General features: G+C 54.6%; 1 protein-coding gene and 1 long non-coding RNA gene across 5 annotated transcripts in view; one reads left to right on the top strand and one right to left on the bottom strand.

The window, feature by feature from the left end:
- Positions 1-203: 203 nt before the first annotated feature.
- On the bottom strand, positions 204-7949 carry LOC113263777 (uncharacterized). The gene is made up of 3 exons (XR_006410835.3): positions 6672-7949; positions 6115-6260; positions 204-5870 (listed from the first exon to the last, which is right to left on the bottom strand). It is a non-coding gene; the product is annotated as an uncharacterized LOC113263777 (long non-coding RNA).
- A 382-nt stretch (positions 7950-8331) lies between these two features.
- Positions 8332-21130, top strand: part of ARNT2 (aryl hydrocarbon receptor nuclear translocator 2) — a 159600-nt gene continuing 146801 nt past the window's right edge. For 2 of the 4 annotated variants that reach the window (XM_048220427.2, XM_048220430.2), the window contains exon 1: positions 10197-10978. In XM_048220427.2, the coding sequence (XP_048076384.1) occupies positions 10750-10978 (229 nt within the window). In that variant the 5' untranslated portion in view covers positions 10197-10749. Of the gene's footprint in view, positions 8416-10196; positions 10979-21130 lie in introns of those variants that run through there. The other 2 variants (XM_048220432.2, XM_048220426.2) reach the window with 2 other exon arrangements.

Raw genomic sequence — 21130 nt, 5'->3', positions numbered from 1 at the left:
CAGATCAGGTCCTGATCTCAGGGTTGTGGGACTGAACCCCGTGTCTGGCCCTGTGATCGGTGCAGAGTCTCCTTGTCCCTCTCCCTCTGCTCCTCCCCTTGCTCGTGCACTCTGTCTCTCAAATAGATAGATAGATGATAGGTAGATAGATAAAATATTTTTAAGAAGTTACAAAGGGTTAAATAAAATATATACAAAAATACTTTTGAATCTTTTAGGCACTTTATTTAGATACAGTATATGTCACAGATACAAGCCTACATATTCACATAAATACAAATATGATTCAGTTGTTATTTAGATTTTATGGATTAAAATTGGAAACCAGCAAGACCAAAATGCCCTCCAGGGTGGCCAGGAGATTCTCAGCATCAGCTTGGGTCATGACCATCGTCCACAGTCTGGAACATTTGTTTTTTTTTTTAACTCAAGCAGACTTATCAGACCTTGAGGGACAGACTGAACTGACCAAATGCCAATTTGTTTTTAATGGGGAACAAAAATAGAAAGTACATCGGCTCGCATGGGCTGATCAGCTCATTACCTCCTCACAAACCTCCTTAGGTAACCAGATTATACCCTGTGGTGTGTGTGGAGGGACGGGAGAAGAGACAGGTGCCGACCAGGAGACAGGTCTGGAGCAGATGTTGTGGGGAGGTGGCCAACTGGAGTGGGAAGGCCCCAAGAAAGACCTGTGGGAAATTCAGATCCCTTGAGAACTCCCAGGAGACACCTGGGGTGGCCGGAAACCTTGTGAAAGACTACACCCCATGATGACGGGGAGAGGTGGGTGTTCATGTCATCCTTTGAGACACAACAATGAAGCAACAGTGATTGACCCGTCTTCCCTGCAACCCATGCCTCCCCCACCTTGGCCGGGATGTCAACGCCGTCCAGAGCCAACGCCGTCCAGAGCCGGGGCATCTCTAACCTGCAGTCCCCTGATGGATACGGCAAGCAGGGACAACTGGAGAGTTTCTAAGGTTTACCTCTAACTTACATATGAGATGGTCTTTTAAGTTCAATTCTAAAATGCCAAGACTGTTTAAAGTAGGTAGACATTCAGAAGACCAAAATCTCACCCCTCAAGGAGTTAGACTCTGTGTGCTCAAAATAAACATTCTTAAACAGAGACATGCTTACTTCCCTCCGTCCTTGTGACCTCCAGGGAGGGAGTCATTGTCACCTGTCCCCTATTTGTGGTAATATTCATGCTAATGATGGAGCAGTCGCAGACCAGTTGTCTGGATAATGAACTTGGTCCGGGCGTGTTGTCTCGGAGTAACCAGTGTGGACGCCAACGGAATGTTGAAGATTACTTGGCGAGAGAGATTAATCATTAACCAACCCCGTTAACTCACTTGGATTTTTAAGCAATAATGACCTCTTTATAAATAACATAAGCTCAAACACGCCTCTTCAGAATTACCCATTAAAATGCTCAGAGAACCTTATTATGCAGGAAAAAAAATGTCATTTGTGAGGGTGTTTCCAAAATGGATTAATACAAACAGGAAAGTGGCTACCTATGAAAATCCGAATAAATTCACACACGTGGCATTTCGTCACGAAGGAGGCCAAATGAAAAATGCCTGAGCCTGTGAAAACATGGTGTTAAGGCGCCTGGACGGTCTGAAAGAGCTGAGCTTCGGGGATTGGGGGGTTACAGCTGCTGCTGGAAATGGAGCCATTGAGGTCCTTCTCACGCTCTTGGGGAGCGTGAGGACTCACCCTGAGTAGAGCGCCGAGCTCGGAGTAGCCTTTTTTCATACCCCTTTCCCTCTTGTTCTCCAAGAGTAACTGATACAGTTTTTAATATAATTTGATCAGAATTATAGCAAGAAAAAAAACAAGAGGCCAGCCAAGAGCTGTTGTAAGGGAGGTGCTGGGAAGCCCGCTGGGCTGCCCTCACTGTGCATCCTGCCGCGGTGATGCAGACGGAAGCGTGGTGGGCTACGCGAGCATTGTCCTCTGATAAGACGGTCACCTTCCCCGCAACCCATACTTCCCCACCTCGCTCACTCCATCATACTAGAATGATGGCTCAGGATACGAGCTGGGTACCGGGGAAGAGACAAAACCAGGAAGGCCCAAGCTCACAACTTAATGAAATGAGCGTAGAAAAGAAATGGGTCCTGGCACGGTGGGGTATGTGGCAGTGTAGGGGAAAGCTGGGACACGGAGCCCCTTCGTGGAGGAAGTTACACAATTTCCAGTGGAAGGAGAAGGCAATCAGGAATACACGGTACTGATGGAGAAGCTCACGGGGGGAGAAGGGTGTCTCGGGGAAAGGAGGCATCACGGTGTGTGTTGTGTGTCGGAAATGACAGGAGCTGGATTTTATCAGAGCACAATGGTTGGCGGGGAGGGTGGGAGCCGGTAGGTGGATACACAGAGGTCCTTTCCAAAGACTCTGCCCTTGGACTAATTTATAGATGCTTCTTTTTATTTCTTATAAACATTTCCGACTTCTGGCTAAATCAGTCTCTGCACCTATCTCACGTCATTTTTCCCCAAGTTGTAGTGGCCGTCTGTGGAAAGAGCCTTGCATCCTTCTCCGGGGCCCTCGCCCCTACTCTTCGGAGCCACGGGGTTCCGCCAGGAGGCGCTTTCTTCTTATATGACCTGGTCTCCTATCCCCAGAGCAGACAGCCATGGTCACCTGACCCACGGACATGGCTGATCTGGGGTAGGCATCGAAGCCAGGGCAGCCCCAGCCTTCAAGTCTGTACTGGAGGAAGAGATGGGGCCCCGCTCCATGTGTGGGAGCTGGAGACCGTGCCAACTCTCCTTGTCAGGAGCTAGGTCTTCTCCACGGGGAGGAAGGTGGAAGCAGCGAGGAGGAGAGAGGAGATGCGCACAATGAGTCCGGGGTGCTCAGAGGCACGGTTCCAGTTTTCCTGAAGTGTAACCATGTTCGGGTCCTTCACCCTTCCTCCGGATTCTTCCATTGGCTCCAACTGAGCTGGGGAGCTCTCGTGTACAAAGTGCAAGTCCTCACTGAGGGACTCCACCTTTTTAACCTGAACGGGGTTCACTCATTTCCACTGATTCCCAGCTGTGAATTCTTCTCGGGGGTAGATTTCGATGTGCGGCGTCTTCTTTACACTGTTTTTCCAAATTGTCACTTGCTGTGGTTTTGAATTCCTCCCCCCCCCAATGTGCCCCATTTCGTCCTTGGCTACTGAGCCTTACTTCTCGGATAGCAGCCATAATATCAGCAAATACACGTTGCCACGCGCATGCGAGATAATGTTCTAAGCCTTTCACAAATGCTAGCTCACTTAGTTCTCACAAAATCCCTTTGGGGTAAGTACTGTTTTATCCCTATTTCATAGGCGGGGAAACTGAGGCGCAGAGTGTAAGCTCCGTGGCAGGTGAGCAGAGTGTTTGCACACGGGCCGTCTGGCTTCCGAGGCCACGGTCTGAGAGCAGCGTAGCTTACACAGCTCGGTGCGGTAGGGGGGACCACCAGCATGCCGCCAGCGACTGAGAAAGCCCGAGAAGCTGCCGAGGATGGGGGCGAGCACCTGCTGTAGGACACTGGGTTCTCGTAGCCTCCGAGCAGCTCCCGGGACCAACGTCTCCTGGGAGGAAGAAGCTGCCTGTCGCGTTATGGCCCAGTATTGTCTCCAATCCCACCGGGGCCCAGCCACGTGCCCTCCCTCCTGGGGCTGAGAAGACTTGTTTTAGGGGAAGTGGAACAGACCCTTTGGTCCTACAATCTGGCTAAGAGTAAACCACGAACCTCAAATCGGCACATGTCACCGTTAGGCGTGAGTTGCTGTGTATTCGATCTGTCACAGGCTAGAAGAGCTTAGCTGAAGTCCTCACAGCCGTGGGGGTTTTGGTCCATTTCTTCTTGAGTTTCTAGCAGGATTTGCACACCTTGCTGCTTGGTTTTGGTCCCTGAGAGTTCACAGATGGGGCTTTTTCACCGTAGATGTGTGTGCCTGTTATGTTCTGACTTCAGACTGTCCCTCTGTACCATGTGGCGGGGGCAGAAATCGACTCCTCCTAGACTCCTTTGACCAACTTTCACCGTGAGCACGGACGGCGTCTCCTCTGGAGACCGTAGTCTCTGTCAGATGGAATGCAGGGTCCGCCCGAGGCCCTTATCCTGCCACCCGTCCTCAAGGTGGTGTCCAGGTGGCGTGGAGGGGCTGGTGGGGAGCAAGGGCCCTGGGATTCCTGCTCCCCTCGTTCTGAGTGGCTGGGGCGGTCACCTGGCCGGTGAACTTGAAGGCATCTTCAGGAGGCCTGGGTTACCCTGAAACCTGTGGCTCTGGTTTGGAGCCTTTGTTCCTTGAGGCCCGCTTGTCCTCCTCCCCAGCAGCCTGGGAGCCCAGACACAGCACCTGCGGGTCCCCTCGCCTGCGGGAAGCAAAGATCCGCAGCACACCACATGGAAGCCCCACGGGGCCAGGAGCGCTGTGTGGGGCCCAGCTCTCTGGCCGCATCCCTCCATCCCTGCTGAACCATCCTGTGCGGTCTCCCTCCCTGGGCTTCCAAACGGGGGAAAGCCCTCGGCTGTCGGCTTTTCCATCAGCTCGTTGGAGGTGCCTCTCCCAGGACTTGGGCCAGAAGATGGAAGTCAGAACGGGTGGGTCTGACAGCCCGTTCCTTCCCCCTTCTTCCTCTCCCCACTCTCCCTGAGGCAGAACAAGAGGAACCGCCCCTTCCCGTGTCTCTCTGTCTCTGCCTGTCTCTCTCTGTCTCTGTCTGTCTCTGTGTGTCTGTCTCTCTCAGGGGGCAGGGGGTCCGGCCACACATCCCTTCTTCTCTGCCGGGCTATCAGAGTCACTTTCTAAAATGTCTCGAGTCTCCAGAGCACAGACATCACCACATTCAAGTCCAGGGTCGCTAGCACTCAGCACAGAGATTTGCGTCACCAGCCGCACAGGTGAGGAAACGAGCCAGAAGAGCCTTCACGAAGCTCCAGGGCGGGTAGCAGGGTGTGCTGGTGACAGAGGACACCTGAACTACACTCTCTGCTTCAAAGGCCGTGCTCCCGTCTTTCTCTGTGAACTCGTGACCCCATCCAGCTCTCGGCTGAGTTCCTGCCTCTGAGAGTAACTGGGAGACCCGCTGGCTGGGGGGCTGCCTAGAAACACCAGGCAGTTGTTGCCTGGGTAGAACTGGACATGGGAGGGAGGCCAGGGGGCAACAGTCCCACCACTTCTCTGTCCAGCAAAGAACAAGAAGTTAGGGAGAAGGGAGGAGTGAGGGAGGGGGAGAGGGGCCGAGCAGTGTGGGGCAGAGAAGAAACGCCCCTGCTCGAAGATACGGCAGCCTGTCTGTCTGTCTGTCTGTCTGCCCGCCCTTCCGTGCCCTTTTTTGGAAGAAGGCCCTGCTTTCATTCCCGGCCTCTTGCTATCTTGAAGGGAGGAGAGAACAATCCGGGGTCATCACACACTGCACATGGGAGTCCTGTTTCTCGTGTCAGAGCTCACAGGGATGGGACACAGCGGCCAGGTGACCGACTGCTCCCCCCACTCCCCCCTCGACGAGTGTCGCCAGCCCTGGGTCTGCGGGCCCAGAGCATTTCTGGGAGAAACACACTGGGAATCACGAATCCCCTGCTATGGGCCCAGCGGGTCTGCCTTCATTCCTTTTTTTAAAAAATGCAAATCTCAGCTTCCAACTCAACAGCCTCCTTTGGAATTTAAAAGAGTTCTAGGTTGTTTAGAGGTTGAGCGGGATTCCTGAGCCTGTTAACCGGTCACAGTCTACTAGCTCTCATAATTAGCACGAGACCACCGTATTGTGTAAACGCCACTCAGTATTCAGCAATGACTAACCGCTCCATTTCAGCCTGTTTACTTAGCAGTGGGGGCTTTCCTCCACTATCGACGTTTCTGGGTATTTACCTATTTAACGAGAGAGAAGAGAGTGAGCGAGTGAGAGAGAAGGTAAGGGCCCAGATCCCCCATTTCTCTATCCTTTCACAACACCTCCCTGGCCCAGCCCCCAAATCCCAGCGCTGTGGGTGACCCGGTTCCAAGTCTTGCCAGGCTACTGGGCTGTGTGAGCTTGGGATTCTCTGCCCGGAGCCTCAGGTCCCTAATCTGCAAACAGCGAGGGCTGAGTTGGGCAAGGTCGAAGATCACCCACCTGAGACATGCAGGGACGGGGGGAGAAGGTGGAATGTGTCCTTCTCTTAGCGTCACACATGTTCTTACTGAAAGCCACAGCAGGACAGACTCCAAGCAGACTTCGGAAGTGTCCCAGCCTGGAGCAGCAGGCCACGTGCTACCTGTCTTTTATCGCAAAGGACAAATGCAAAGAGAACGATTAAAGCTATCTGCAGGGTAACATTTACAAAATGGGCAGCAGGGCTCAGCACAGTAGGGAAGTAAAACTTGTCAACAATATGCATGCACAGGTTAAATGCGTGTGTATGTGGTAATGCATTATGTTCACCCCAATTTTCTTTTTCAGGGCTAATATTACAAATACATCTGTTCGCAGACAATATCCAAGGGAGCCGTAGGTCATGGCTGATGGGGAAGGGCTTGCTGACCTCCAAGGGGCGTGGAGAGTGGGAGGGTGCAGAGTTTGGCGGCAGCAGGGGCATGGTGATGCTGGGGGCCCTGTATGGAGATGGGCCACCAGACAGAACTGCCCGTGGGGAGTAGGGCCGAAAGGGAACATTTAAGATGGATGTTTACCTTGTTTGATGTGAACAAGGTGAACCTCCTCCTGCATTTGCCTTAAGAAATCTTCAGTCAGGTACACACTGTGTGTTCCGTGCACGTGGGTGTCTGAGTGTGTTGCCTTTTGGGGTATGTAGAAAAGAAGCTGGGGTCTCATTTGGCTTGCTGTTGGGAGAATCGGGGACATTCTACTTGATACAAGGACGCTGGCCGTGCCCAGCTGACTTCCGAGTTGCTCTTTCTCTCATTATCTCCCTGGGCCTGGCCCAACCCCGTTGCCAAATGCCCACAGGTGTCAGTCCGCACTTGAGAGGTCTTCTCCATCCGCCTCTCCACATCCTGCTTATTTCTTCAAAACCGACTTTTCATTTTCCCTGATCACTGCACGTCTCTCTGCCTGCACTCATTCAGCATACCCCCCACCCACCCCCAGCAGCTGTGTGCTTCCTGAGTACAAGTATCTTCTTGGGCTCCTCTCCTCCCCACCCCCAGGCTAGGCCCTGGGAGGACAGAGCCCCGTGGCTTCCTTTCCAGGGTGCGCCCAGCACCTAGCTGGCACGCGGGAGACGTTCCATGTCTGCCCAATCAATAACCAAATGAATATCATTAAGCGCCTATTAGTCAGATCAATAGTGACAAATACTCCCCGAAGACAATGCCTATTTGAAAAATACATCCCAAGCATTGTTTTTCTACCCCCCCGCCCCACCCCCCAAATGCTTCTTTGGAAGGATTTAAGAAAGTCCGATGTTTTTGCAAACATTTCTCCATTTAGGGGCCATCTTGCCCTTCTTGGCTCTCACCTGGAATGTATTCACCCACCCCTGTGAGCTTTAAACCTAGGGCACCCGCCTCGGTGGGTTTTCTTCCTAAGAGCCAGGAGCTTTCACAGGGATCCAAGTGTCTGGGGGAAAAACAGGCCCTCCAAGCTCTCTACAGCTTAACCTCACCAGGATATGCAAATAAAAACATTTAAAAACCCGTTCAGTTCTCTGTTTGGTTGTATCCATAAGGCTCTTGCAACAACCTCAGGCCATAACCACGCCAGTCACCAGGCCGAAGAGGAGCAGAGCTGAGTGGCTTCCTCGGAGCTAAGTCATTCCCGATTCCTGGGCCGGCTGCCTGGGCTGGGGTGTGCACCGAGCGCGCTCCCAAGCCGCCCTGGCCTTGGGAATTTCTGGGCGCCGGGCGCTCACCCCTCGGCCTCGGCTCCAGCCCAGCCCGGGAGCCAGGCGGCACGGCCCCGGCATGCTAAGTGGGCCGCACTGGGCGCCTTTGTTCCCCTCGCCTCTAAGGACCGCTTCCCTCTGCATCTTAATGGGCTTCTTCCCCCACCCGCTCTGCGCCCCGGCCCCCGGCCTCCGCGCTGCGTTCCGGACACCGGAGCGCGGGCCGGTCCGCAGCCGCTCCCCGCCGGGCAGGCCCGAGCACCTGCGCCCGGGGCACCCCCCGCCGCTTCCCCCCCACCCCCACCCCGGGGGGCCCGCGGCCCGCGGCGCAAGTCTCGCGGTGCTACGGCCCGGCGGGGAGCTGCGGCCCGCGCCCCCCGCCGCGCGACAAAGGCCGGCCCGGGAGGCGGGGGCGGGGCGCGGCGGCGGCGGCGGGGGGAGCGGAGGCAGCGCCCGCCCGCGCCGTCCTTTGTGTGGCGGCGGCGGCGGCGCCTGGGCCCGCCCGCCCTCCGGGGCCCGGCTCCGCGCCGCCCTCCGCCCCGCCCGGCCTCCCGGCAAGATGGCAACCCCGGCGGCGGTCAACCCTCCGGGTGAGTAGCCGCCGCGCCCGCCCGCAGGCCCGGCCGGGGCCCCGCGCGCACCGGGGGACAAGCGCGCACCGGGGCCCGCGCGCCGCAGCATCAGCACCGGCACCGCGGCGGCGCCTTGCTCCCGGCCGGGCCCCGCGGGCGGCGGACGCGGGCCTCGCGGCCCCCGGAACCAGAGGCCCGGCCCGCGACCCCCTGGGCTTCCGAGAACACCCACCGCGGGCTTTCCCGTCCCGCGCGCCTTCCTCTTCGGGTCGCGGCCCCCGCGGCATCTCCGGCAGCGGGAGGGCACCGCGCGGGCGCCGGGAAAAGTTTGGAGCCGGGATTCAACAGGGTGGCCCAGGGTGGAACTCGCGGCTTCCCCCGCGCGGCCAGCCCCCGGCGCCGGTCCTCTGCGCCCCCCTTCCCCGTGCCGCCGCGCTGTGCCCTCATCTCCAGCGGCCAGGAGCACCCAGCCTGCAGCACCCCGCGGCGGCGCGCGGCATCCCGGCCCTGCCGGACTCGCGCCCTCTGCCTCCCCCGGCGGACCTGTCCGCAGGGTGCGGTCCGTGACAGCTGTGCGCGCTCCGCAGGTTTGGGACGTGTGACTAGGTCCTGACAAGTGGGCATATGTACCTGTTTGGGAATGGGAGCAGCGAAATTCCGTCTTAGGTGGGGAGAATGCCCTACCTGGTGAGAAGGACTCCCTGAGGGGTGCCCAAGAATGGGAAAGGGGGACACCCAGGCTGACTGCTGTTAAGTTTTGGGTGCTGTGCGCCGACTGCTACCGGCCCCCCTTGGTGCAAAGTCCCGAAGGAGGATGCAGGCAGCAGAGTCAGACCCAGGCTAGCCCGCAGGGAATTCCCAGTAGGGAGCGTTCTCTGTTAGAGGTGGGGGTGGGGTGGGGTGCCTAGCAAAGAAAAAAGTAAGTGTCATCCGAGTTAGGGGTGAAAGATCCTTTCTATCTAAAGTGGCCAGGGAAAGCTTTTGGAGCTCAGACCTTTCTCAGCCCACCTTCGTAGGGCTGGAAGGTTTGCATGTGCAGAGCTGGGGGTGAGGGTATTTGCAGGTGGAGGGGACAGCTTGAGTGGCAGACTTAGCTGGGTAGGTTTCAGTGAGTACGTGGGACATTGGGGTTATAGGAGGGAGCAGTGGGATTTCACAGACTTGTTTGGTTTTGAAGGACACTCTAAGGAGTCTGGATCCCCCCCCCCCCCCATCAAGGAGTTCTCAGTGGTATGGAACAAGGAAGTCACGTGATCATGATTCTTCAGGAAGGTGGACTTGTCAGCCACGTCTAGATAACATAGGAAGGAGCAAGCCTGGAGGCAGGGAGGCTGGTTGAAATGAGGCCTGTGGTGGGGGGAGGGTGGTGAAACGTCCCAGACCTGGCTGGGAACAGAGAGGAACAGCACACTTGGGCAGGTGGGGGGGGGGGGCTGGCCTTGGCACAGCTCGGGTGTGGGGTAAGGGTAAAGGGGGCACTGCCCCACGGGCGATCAGATCAGGAGTCGGTGGTCCAGAACACTGAACGGGAACATGCCACATGTGGTCACAGCTGCTCACGTCACTGGCTCCTGCAGTCTGCAGTTTCAACCTGGTCAGTGGCTTAAAAATCAATAGCAAATTGATGGACTTAAATGTTATGACATGAAAAAAAAGCAAAGCCGATCAAATGAGGATATTTTCGTCCAGTAGAGTCTTATATTGGAAAGAAGAATAAAATCAGGGAGGGTATTTACATAATGTATATATATATATATATATATATGCATATCCCCTTATATCACTGTTGAAAAGGGGTTTGTCCGCGACATTGTTCCACGAGCTGCCTGGAGGGAATGGGGGCAGCTGCCCGGCTTGGCGGGGCGGAGCGCCCGAATGCCTGCGCCTTGGCCTGTGGGAGACTCACATGTTGCAGGTGAGGGTTGTTTTATTATTTGCAAACACCTGGCCTGCCTGACAGGCAGTGATGGCTGTGTCTTCTCTCCGTCGACAGAGACGCCAGAGACCCTGAGCCCAGAGAGGTCTTCTCAAGTGGCAGGTCTTTCCTCTTCTCCGGTCCCCTGTGATAACACTCAGGTCTGTGGGGCATGCTGTTCTTGTCCTATGTGAATACCTACCTTCTTTGGGAGAGAGGATGGTTTGTGGGGATACGGCAAAGGTTTGAGCCCCAGAGGGAGACTTCAGATTTGCCTGGCAGTTGAGGCTCGGCACCCACGCCTGTTGCCCAGAGCCCACGGCTCCGGGGCAGGAGTCCCAGGACGCGTCTTCGAACACCTCCCCCTCTTCCTGCCTCACCCTTCTCCCCAGATGTTGTTGCTTTGCAAAGAGTAAGAGCTTGGTAAACACAGGCAAATGCACCAGGAGGCACCGAGATTTATTTGCCCGGCTGCTTTGTGCCCAGGGTCCAAAGGCCACAGCCTGTCCCCTCTGCACCCGAGCCCACTGGCTCTGTTTTTCCAGCTCCCGGTTGCCCGCCCACAGACCCCTCTGCCGTTAGTCGTTTCTATGAGGCATGGCAAGGGCACTTGGTCCGTGATGCAGGATGAAGCTGGCGTCTTCACATTCTCCAGGTGTTCAGGCGGTAGGAGCCCCGTTCAAACCTCTGATTTGCCCTTTCCAGATCTCCTGTTTGGGTTTTAGGATTCTAGCAACTACTCTGGGGGAGGCGTGCTCTCTGAGAAAGGCTGGGCTCCCTCGAGTTCTCCTGGCTTCTGCCTCCTGGTTTGGCTCTCCAGTGGCCCCTGACACCCCCCTGTACGGATTGCTGATTTTCCCTGTTCTCTCTGGCCGGGGATGACCTCTGTCCCCTAGACCAGGGAGTGGAGTCCTAGAATCTTTAGTCGTGTGTTTACATTATTTGTTTCACTTCCTTTTTGGGTGATATTTAAGCACTTCTGATTTATATGGAATAGGGAAAGTTTGGATTCATTTCATGCATGGAAGGTTATCGGCAACTGAAATGGTCGAGGGTCCAAGGGGGCTGCTCTTCCAGTGCCTTCACTCCACCTTAATCTTTTGTAGTGGAAGCAGGAGGGTCTCAGGTACAGTCAGACCAGAGAGCATCAGGAATTAGGCATCATCAGGACAGTCCCTGCAATGAGCGTTTGCGGAGTAATTATTAAGGCCTGCTTGCACATGGTAAAGGAATTCAAAGGTATGTTTTCAGAGACTTCGAATTTCTACCTTTTTTCTGAAATCAGTTACTAGACTTCTTTTCCCTCCGTGTTTCCGGTCTTTGGCATTTTAGTTTGGAATTGATTGTATGGTACGGGAAGGTCCTCCGGGCAAACAGCTGTAGACATATGCGTCAGTCCAACAGACACGTTGAACACAGTTTTCATGTACCAAGCACTGCTCAGGGTTCAGGACTGTGAAGGTAAGGAAGGGTGCTCTTGGACCTCAGAGGGTTCTGAGGCTAACAGGGGAAGCCCAAGGAGACTAACTTCATAACAAACGGTAGAGCGAAGTGCATGCTGGACAGATGTGCTTGCATCGTACTGGGAGCTCGCTTCAAAAAGAAAGCCTTGTGGGGAGCTCGCTTCTGAAACCGGGCATTTAGAAGAGAGAGATTTTGCCCTTTAGAGAAGGTGGGGTCCCAACCGAGCGGACTGCGGAAGCCCGATTTCTTTTCATGCTGCATTTCGTGGAACCCGCGGGCCCATCGGTTACAGGACACACCGCTGTCTTACCTACCCCTAAGGAAAACCTCGCGCCAGTCCAGCTCTGACATCCTGTCAGTTATACGAGGTGCCCTGTCTCAGGGATGTTTTGAAAATGTGTGTTTAGAGTCAGTCAAGTACCGTGCATTAAGAAAGAAATCCATTTTGCTGCCGGACCACCGACATGTAAAACCTATGGTCTTCTTCTTCTTTTTTTTTTTTTTTAATTTCTTTCAATGCAGTTAATTAACATATAGTGTTGGTCTGCTTTTCAGTAAAATATCTCTATAAAGTTTACCATGTAGGCGTGTGTCATGACCCCAATGATGAACTGTCAGCCTCTTGGCTTCTGCCAAATGAAAGGAGTGATCTCTGAAAAAGAGCTTTATTTATTTATTCCTCAGCCAGTGTTTACTGAGCACCTAGTATGTGCCAGGTCCTGAGAACTAGGTTCCGGGCGATCAGCAGGGAGTCACCAGGACAGCCTTGGCCACTGAGCGGCTTGCAGCCCACGGGCACTCACAGCCATAAAGAATCCCGAATATGTTAGTTATAAAATTGTTAATGGTATGATGACGTGAAGGCAGTTTGAGGTTTGCCCCTCGGAGGGGAAACCTTTTTTTTTTAATTATGAGCCTTTGATTTTATTGCTTATAGATCGCTCCATCTAGAGCGAACTTGGTATCAACCACTGGATTTTGACTCAAAGCACTCTGAGACGATAGTTCCTACAGGAAGAGTTCAAGGACATTGTATCCTCGGGGCCCTAGGCCGTCACGGTTTCTAAGAGCTGGGCTCCTTCATCGAGGTGCCCTGATATTTGCTGGTTATCTTGCATGAGAATCACCGCTATTTATCCTCAACACCAAAGTCATTACTGCTCATATTCCGAGACATTTTATAGGTGAGACGAGGTGGACACGGGGACCCGTGGGTCCTGGCTGAGGTGATCGATACCCTGAGCGTTAATGTAGCAGAGCTTCTGTCAGGCGATCCTTTATGATCAAGGTGTACCACTCACCGTTTGCCGCGAGACGGGACACGGTCTAACGTGGATGTGGATACATTTGTCAAATAGAGTAGGTATTAGTGAAACAGAAGAGATATGTAAGATGCAATGAAATGCTTGATGAGACTGTGTTTTAGGTTAAGATTTACATTGCAAAATTTATTTGATTTTCTTTTCTTGTGGTTGAGTGTAGTTGACACAATGTTACATTGGTTCTAGGCCTATAACGGTGATTCCACGACGCGATACCTTGTGCTGGGCTCATCCCGAGTGTAGCGACCACCTGTCCTTGCACAGCGCTCTTATGACGCCATTGACTGTATTCCCTGAGCTGGACCTTTCATTGCCGTGATTGAGTCACCTCATAGCGGGAAGCCTGGACCTCCCGCTCCCCTTCCCTCTTTTGGCCCATCTCCTGACTCCCCTCTCTTCTGGCAACCATCAGTTTGTTCTCTGTGCTTATGAGTTTTTGTTTATTGTTTTGTTTTTAGATTCTACATATAAGTGAAATCAGACAGTATTTGCCTTTCTCTGTCTGACTTGTTTCACTTAGCATAACACCCTCGAGGTCCATCCACGTTGTTGCAGATGACGAGATCTCATTCTTCTTCGTGGCTGAGTCATATTCCGTTGTATATGTCTGCACACACCACACCTTTATCTGTTCAACTATTGATGGACACTTGGTTTGCTTCCATGTCTTGGCTATTATCAATCGTGCTGCCATAAACACACGGTTATGTGTATCCTTTTGAATTCTTTTTTGTTTTCTTTGGGTAAATACCCAGTAGTGGAATTGCTGGATCATAGGGTAATTCTATTTTTAATTTTTTTGAGGAACCCCTGTACTGTTTTCCAGTGTGGCTGCACCAGCTTGTGCTCCCACCAACAGCGCCCGGCGGTTCCCTTTTCTCCGCGTCCTCGCCGACACTTCTAGTTTCTGGTGTTGTTGATCTTGGCCGTCCTGACTGCTGCGAGGTGGGATTGCACTGTGGTTTTGGTGTGTATTTCCCTAAAGATTAGTGACGTTGAGCATCTTTTCATGGGTCAGTCGGCCATCCCGATGTCTTCTTTGGAGAAGTGTCTATTCAGGTCCTCTGCCTGTTTTTTAATCAGATTATTTTTTTTTGGTGTTGAGTTGTGTGTGTTCTCTATATATTTTAGATATTAACACCTTATCAGCTATGTCATTTGCAAATATCTTCTCCCATTCAGTAGGTTGTCTTTTCGTTTTGTTGACTGTTTCCTTCGCTGAGCAGAGGCATTTTGTCTTGATGAAGTCCTACGAGTTCGTTTTGCTTTTGTTTCCCCCGCCTGAGGAGATGTACCTAGAAAAATGTTGCAATGGCCAGTGTCCAAGATGACCGCCTACTTTTCCTTTTAGGAGCTTTATGGTTTCAGGTCTCACATTTAGACCTTTCTTCCGTTTTGAGTTTAGTTTCGTGCGTGGTGTAAGAGTGGTCCCATTTCACCCTTCCACGTGTGGCTGTCCAGTTTCCCCAACGCCATTTGTGGAAGAGGCTCTTCTGTATTCTTGCCTTGAGGACGTAACCTGTAAGTTGAGATATGAGGAAGGAAGACGAACACAGGCAAGGAGGTGCATTCTGGACCCAGGGAAGAGCCTCTGCAAAGGCCCTGAGGTCGGAAGGGCCTGTCTGCTTTGAGGAACCAGAACAGGCCAGAGGGGCTGGAGGCATGTGAGCCAAGGTGAAGTGGTGTGGGAAGCTGCAGGCGTGGGTGGAGGCGGGCTCATGGAAGACCGTGGAGCTTGGGTTAGGGCGTCAGACGTTATTGGAGGTGCAGTGGAAGGCCACCACGGGGTCTTGAGCTGGGGAGAGACATGCTCTGCCCCGCATGTCACCGTGCTGTCCGCGGCTGCTGTGTGGAGAGCAGATCGGAAGGCAGGACTCCAGTTGAGCTTGCTGGCGTGAGCCCAGCCGGCAGGGGAGATGGAGAGAAGTAGGAGGAGGTGAGATAGACTTTGGGGCCGGGACGCCACACCAAACTGCGCCGGGGGCACCAGGCATGTCCTTGTCCATTGCACCGTGGGGCCGGGCACCCCCTGCAGCAACTCTTTCTTTCTGGGTGGAACTGTCAGAACTCTGTGGCGAGGGTGGGAGAGGGCGAGAGGGGGGAGGAGGAGTGGAGGAGGCCCCCCGCCGTCCATCCTGATGCCTGGGTGGTAGGAGGTGACAGGAAGGTGGGAGGCACATGGGGCTGAGGGGCATGCTTGAGGCTTCAGCTTTGGACAGTTGAGTTGGGGTGCCCCCGGGACACGGGGCTGCAGCTGCCAGGGAGGCAGTGGCCACATGGCCCCAGGGACCTGGGCTGCAGAAGTGATACATCAGGAGGGACATCAGCTAGCCTTTCACCAGCTCCGTCGAGTGTTTTCCTTGGGGAGGATGAGATCCCAGAGGACAGAACAGTTGGGCTAAAGCACCTCAGTCCCCAGGCAGCGCCCCCACTCTCCGCTTTATTGTGGGTCTGTGCTGACACTCACCTGCCGAGGGACAGCCTTTCTGCGTCTGTTCCTCCCGTGCTAAGTCACATTTGTGCGGGGCCGTCACGTAAGGAGCGTGCAGTGGTGTGGTCCTGGAGTGGACAGCTGTGTGGGGAGGGATGGGGCTTTCAGACAGAGGCTGGTGGCAGTGGTCACTGCGCGGGGCAGGCTGGTGGACGCCGATACCACACAGAGCTTCCTGTTGGGTGAATACAGATTGTCCACTGCTTCTGGACTAACCCCTGCATTCAGGGGCTTTTGCTGACCCTGAGTTCGCCTGTCTCTCCTGCCCTACACCCACCCACTGCCCACACCGAAGTGTTTCCCTATCCAACGCCTGTTTCTCCTGGTCTCAGCTTGGATTCTTTTTTTTTTTTTTTTTTTTTTAAAGATTTTATTTATTTATTTGACAGAGAGAGGGACAGCCAGCGAGAGAGGGAACACAAGCAGGGGGAGTGGGAGAGGAAGAAGCAGGCTCCCAGCAGAGGAGCCTGATGTGGGGCTCCATCCCAGAACTCCGGGATCACACCCTGAGCCGAAGGCAGATGCTTAACGACTGAGCCACCCAGGCGCCCCTCAGCTTGGATTCTTACTCAGCTGGGGGGTCGGGGGGATGGGAGGAGCTCTCCTGATGCCTTGATCCAGATCAAGTGTGCCTGCACTGAGCTCTGCCAGGGCCCTGTGGCTGTACTTTGTGTTTGGAGCACGTCCCCTCACTGGGAATGAAATGGTAAATTGTGTAGTCATTGGTTGATGCCTGGGTCTCTTGCTGGCCTGGAATCCCCACGAGGGCAGGGAATGCCTTCCTCACTGTGCAGCCCCAGTGCCTGTCATATCACATCCTGTGCAGCGGGCATCTGGTAAGGTGGATGCATGGGTGCCTGGGTGCATGGGTGCCTGGGTGTATGGGTGCCTGAGAGCCTAGGTGCATGGATGCATGGGTGCTTGGGTGCATGGATGCCTGGGTGTGTAGATGCATGGATGCCTGGGTGCATGGGTGTCTTGAGAGCCTGGGTGCATGGATGCCTGGGTGCATGGATGCATGGGTGCCTGGATGCATAGATGCGTGGGTGCCTGGATGCATGGTTGCATGGCTGCACGGGGGCATGGCTGCATGGTTGCATGGCTGCACGGGGGCATGGCTGCATGGTTGCATGGATGCACGGGGGCATGGCTGCATGGGTGCATGGATGCACGGGGGCATGGCTGCATGGGTGCATGGATGCACGGGGGCATGGCTGCATGGTTGCATGGATGCACGGGGGCATGGTTGCATGGATGCACGGGGGCATGGCTGCATGGTTGCATGGATGCACGGGGGCATGGCTGCATGGGTGCATGGATGCATGGGTGCCTGGATGCATAGATGCGTGGGTGCCTGGATGCATGGTTGCATGGATGCACGGGGGCATGGCTGCATGGGTGCCTGGGTGTACAGATGCCAGGAATTGTGTTATAGCTTTTGTATATGCTGCCTGTGCATGCTTGCCTTGAAGACAAGAAAGCAAGGCCCTGGACAGTGTTTTTGCAGGTCTCTGAAACGGTAGCCAGAGCTGTTTAATTTAGATTCTGATCTTTATTTGCGGAAACTGATTTGATCTGTAAACCCTATCAGGGTAGTCCCTACCCAAACCAGTTCCTCCAGACTTGATCTCATTATAAAGGAATCTTGGAGATGCACAAATCTTATCATCTTCCCCAGAAGGAGGGGAGGTCAGACTGGTCATAACCTGGGGACCAGCTGGTAGTAACGGAAGGCCCGTCCCCACCAGGTCCCTTATGAGAGTCCCTCTAGGGGCCTCCCGGAAGGGGTCCTCCCCTCCCTGCCTCCTGTTCCGTGTGTGGAACCGTGGATGTGCTCGCGTACTTGGCAGCAGCTGCAGATAAGGTCGACTCGGGACTGGCTTTAGATTCAGTGTCCGGAGGGGGGTGGCAGCCTCATTTCTGTTCAAAGAAAGCATCCACCGCCCTCTGATCGGATGCTGAGATAAGGAAGCTCTGTGGCTCTCCAGACGGCGACAGTTTGACCGTTTTCCAGGCAAATCCACAAACAAGCAAAAATGTTCGCGAGCAGGTGGTCCCCACTTTGTCCATGGTGCAGAAACGGGACATCTCTCACCGCTGTGGGTGGTCCCCACTTTTGTCCATGGTGCAGAAACGGGGCATCTCTCACCGCTCTGGTTGTGCTGGGACAGTGGCCAGGCGGAGCCCGGGGGTCCCCTAGCCCCGGCTGACAGGCCCCCTTCTGTCCTCCTCATTACCTTCCCCTCCCCCGAGTGCAACAATAAAGACACGTGTTGATTGTAAAAAACAAAAGTCAGAAAAGGTACAAAAGCACGAAGGTAGTTCCATCACGCACCACGAACGTTTTCGTACGTGTTATTACAGGCTTTCCCCTAAATACCATACGCGCGTATGGAATCGTCCTGGCGTTGTTCCGTTGTCCGTCCTCCCGTCGCCCACGGCAGGGGTGTTGGTGTTCAGTTTTCGCGCCCTGCCCCGTCTGTTCACTCAGTCTCTTCTGTCGAGGCGCGCTTGGTGCGCTTTTCCGTGTGTCACAATGACACGCAACGTGGCCATGGCCGTCCCCGTAGATAAATATGTCATTACGCGATTCCTTGTTTCCTGTACGTTAACTTCCTCGAAGGAGAACTGTACAGTCCAGTGGGTTTATAGGTTTATGTTTCTTCTTGGTTTCCAGAGGTTAAACCCGAGGCTCGGCCTGGGTCAGAGACCTGCCTGGGGTCCCCGCTGTGCTAGTGGGGGAGCGGGATGTGGGCCCCTTGCCACGTCACCTCTCCCACGGGGCCTTCTCCACGTGGAAGGGGCCAGTCACTGTCCTAGAAACTTTCGGTCGCTGCCGACTGTCCACACATGCCCCTGTGCTGAAGGACACGTTTGCAAGCAGACCGCTCGCTGCCCGGGGCCTGGGGCTGAGGGAGCATGGGGCTGGGTGGGGGGCTGTTGTCCCTTTGCCTGCGCTTTGTGGCTCGGACTGTTGGCGGCAGTTACTCCTGCTTCCGACGCAGGTTCGGGAGGTTTTAGTGACTGACGGTGCGTTTAATTTGGTGCCTCTCACTGGGCACCTCTCTGCTCAGGCCCAGGTGATGGAAGAAAGTCCCGGTGTAGGACAGCCGGGGAGGACCCCCAGGACAGCACCAGGGGGCCGTGCGGAAACCCAGCTCCGCGCGTGGCACCCCGGGCGTGGATCAGGGCCTTCGCAGAGCAGATCAGCGGAGTGAGGAACCGAGGGTAATCTGTGCACCAGATACTCCCTGGGGCCCTGCAGTGACACTCTCTGGCCACCAGAGGCTCGTGGCCTGTTGCGTGGCCTCCTGCCCAGTTTTTGCCTGGCCCACCAAACTGTCCTTGCAGCAATTAAGAAAAAAGCCACTGAGATTGGTAAGTGTCCGAAGGGAGGCCAGGAAAGCGACGTGGCTGCTCTTTACAACGTCAGCTAATGAGCTGCGTTCCAGGCGTCGAGGCACCAGGAGGCCGGAGGTCACTTTATGCCCCCATGTGTTTAATTCGTGGCTATATGCACGTGATAGTCTCTCTCTTATCTTGGAGGGACCTCTGACTGAGCTGTGCGGCAGAGCACCCGGGAAGCTGGCGTGGGGGGGCGGGGGCGTGTCCACACGGCGTGTGGCTGTGGGGGGCACTGGCAATGTCTGCAGGGCTTCCTGCTTGTCACAACACTGGGGTGGGGAGGGACGCTGCCGAACCTCCCGCAGTTCACGGGACAGCCCCCCTCCCCGCCCCAACGAAGGCTTCTCCAGACCCAGATGTCACCAGCGCCCACGTTGAGAGGCCCTGGTCCGCGGGGTGTGTGTCCGGCAGAGCGGTAAGGGGCCGGCCCTCACGACCACCACTCAGTGTAAGAAAACCCCGTAGCTCTAAGAGCAAGACGATCCTCCCCAGATCGTGGTGATACCGTGGAGGAAGTTAATTTAAATGTGAAATAACGGAACTGCAAGAATTTTTTATTATTATTTTTAGAACAGCATTGATGTTTCCATCCCATCAGCAGTTTGAAATGAGGCGTAGTCTGGAATCATTTGCTGTAATTTGATATGCTTGATGGATTCCAAGTCCCCCAAAGCATAAAATGAATGAATGTGATCAAGGATCACAGCTGTGTTCTCTCCTTTTGAAAGCATTTCACACCAGAAAACTTCTAGTTCGGCTCAGCCAGCCTTTCCCCGAGCACCCCCACCTCCCCGCACAAAGGGTGCTGTGCTCCGTGCCAGGGGATAGAAGGATGCTGAGCAAAACAGGTTGGCTGCACGCGTGTCCAGCGGCCTCTAGGACGGCCTCTAGGACAGGCACTGTTGGAACAGTTTTATGCAAGTGACTGCATGCTGGGGGGCAGAGGGCATGGGGACCCCCGCTGGCTCCTCCGACGGGCAGAGAAGGGATGCTGGAGGGGTGGGCTTGGGGTATACAGCTCCGTTTAGGACAGGAGCCTGCGCCTTATCCCTAACGTCGGCCTCCAGCTGCCCGCCCGGCGTGTCTGACGTGTGTCCCCGACACTCTGCCGAGCCTGCACCTCCAACACCTCCCCTCCCCCTAGGTCCCCGGTGGCAGTGAATCTCCATTCGCTGGCCAGAGCCAGACACTAATTATTTTAATTGCTTATCCACCTAATTAAACAAATACTAATTTGAATGCCAACTATATGCTCACAGTGGTGTGCAAGGCCGGGCGTGGTTTCCATTTCCCGGAGCTCACTGTGTGGTTGGAGAGGCAGCCATTTATGAAATAATCACATGCATGAGGCTATCAGTAAAATAAGTAATAGGAAAGAAAGGAGTCTTTGTTTCCAGATGCAACAGGCAGCTTCCGAAGTGTTGTGAGCAGGGTGTGATGTGACCGGAGGAGCGTTCTGGAAAGATCTCTCTGGCTGCTGAGTCCGCTGGCCGGCTGAGGGACACCTGCTGCGAGGCTGTGTGGACAGTCCAAGTGGGGGACGGGGGCGGCTTCCTTGGGGGGCCGCGGACATGGGGAGGGACGGGGGACCCTGAGGTACATGTGCAGTGAAACCAGCCAAGCCAGATGACGGGCTGGACGTAGCTGATGCAGGGGCAGGAGCAGCGGGGTTCCTGATTCCGTCCCTGGGTGGGTTAGGGTGCCATGTCCCAAGGCAACGGACACGGATGAAGTCTGGGAATTTGGGGGTGTTTTCGTGGAGGTGTTGGCTGAAGCACGTTTGCTCTTGGACCTGCTGAGCTCAAGACACCCAGGTGACACGGGGATTTGCCAGAAATCTCTGAGTTTTCATTTCCTTTCTAGTTGGGACCTTTTTGTTTTTTTAAACCACAGTGTCCCCGGTACCTCGCACGAGGCCTGGCACATAATTGGTGCTTAATAAGTATTTATTGAACGAATGACTGAATCGGTCTCCCTCCCTCCCAGATGACAAGTCAGTGAAGAGTTATGTCATCACCTGAGAGCTGCAGAGCGTGACATTCCTCAGGGAACTCGCAGCAGCCTTCATGTTCTTGGAGACACTAAAAGCAACCTTATCTTGACAATAGCCAGACCTCCAAGGTCCTGTAGACCCTG

This window comes from Ursus arctos, unplaced genomic scaffold, assembly GCF_023065955.2.
Source record: "Ursus arctos isolate Adak ecotype North America unplaced genomic scaffold, UrsArc2.0 scaffold_28, whole genome shotgun sequence".
NCBI classification, from domain to species: domain Eukaryota; kingdom Metazoa; phylum Chordata; class Mammalia; order Carnivora; family Ursidae; genus Ursus; species Ursus arctos.
This window is presented reverse-complemented; position numbering and strand designations above follow the sequence as displayed.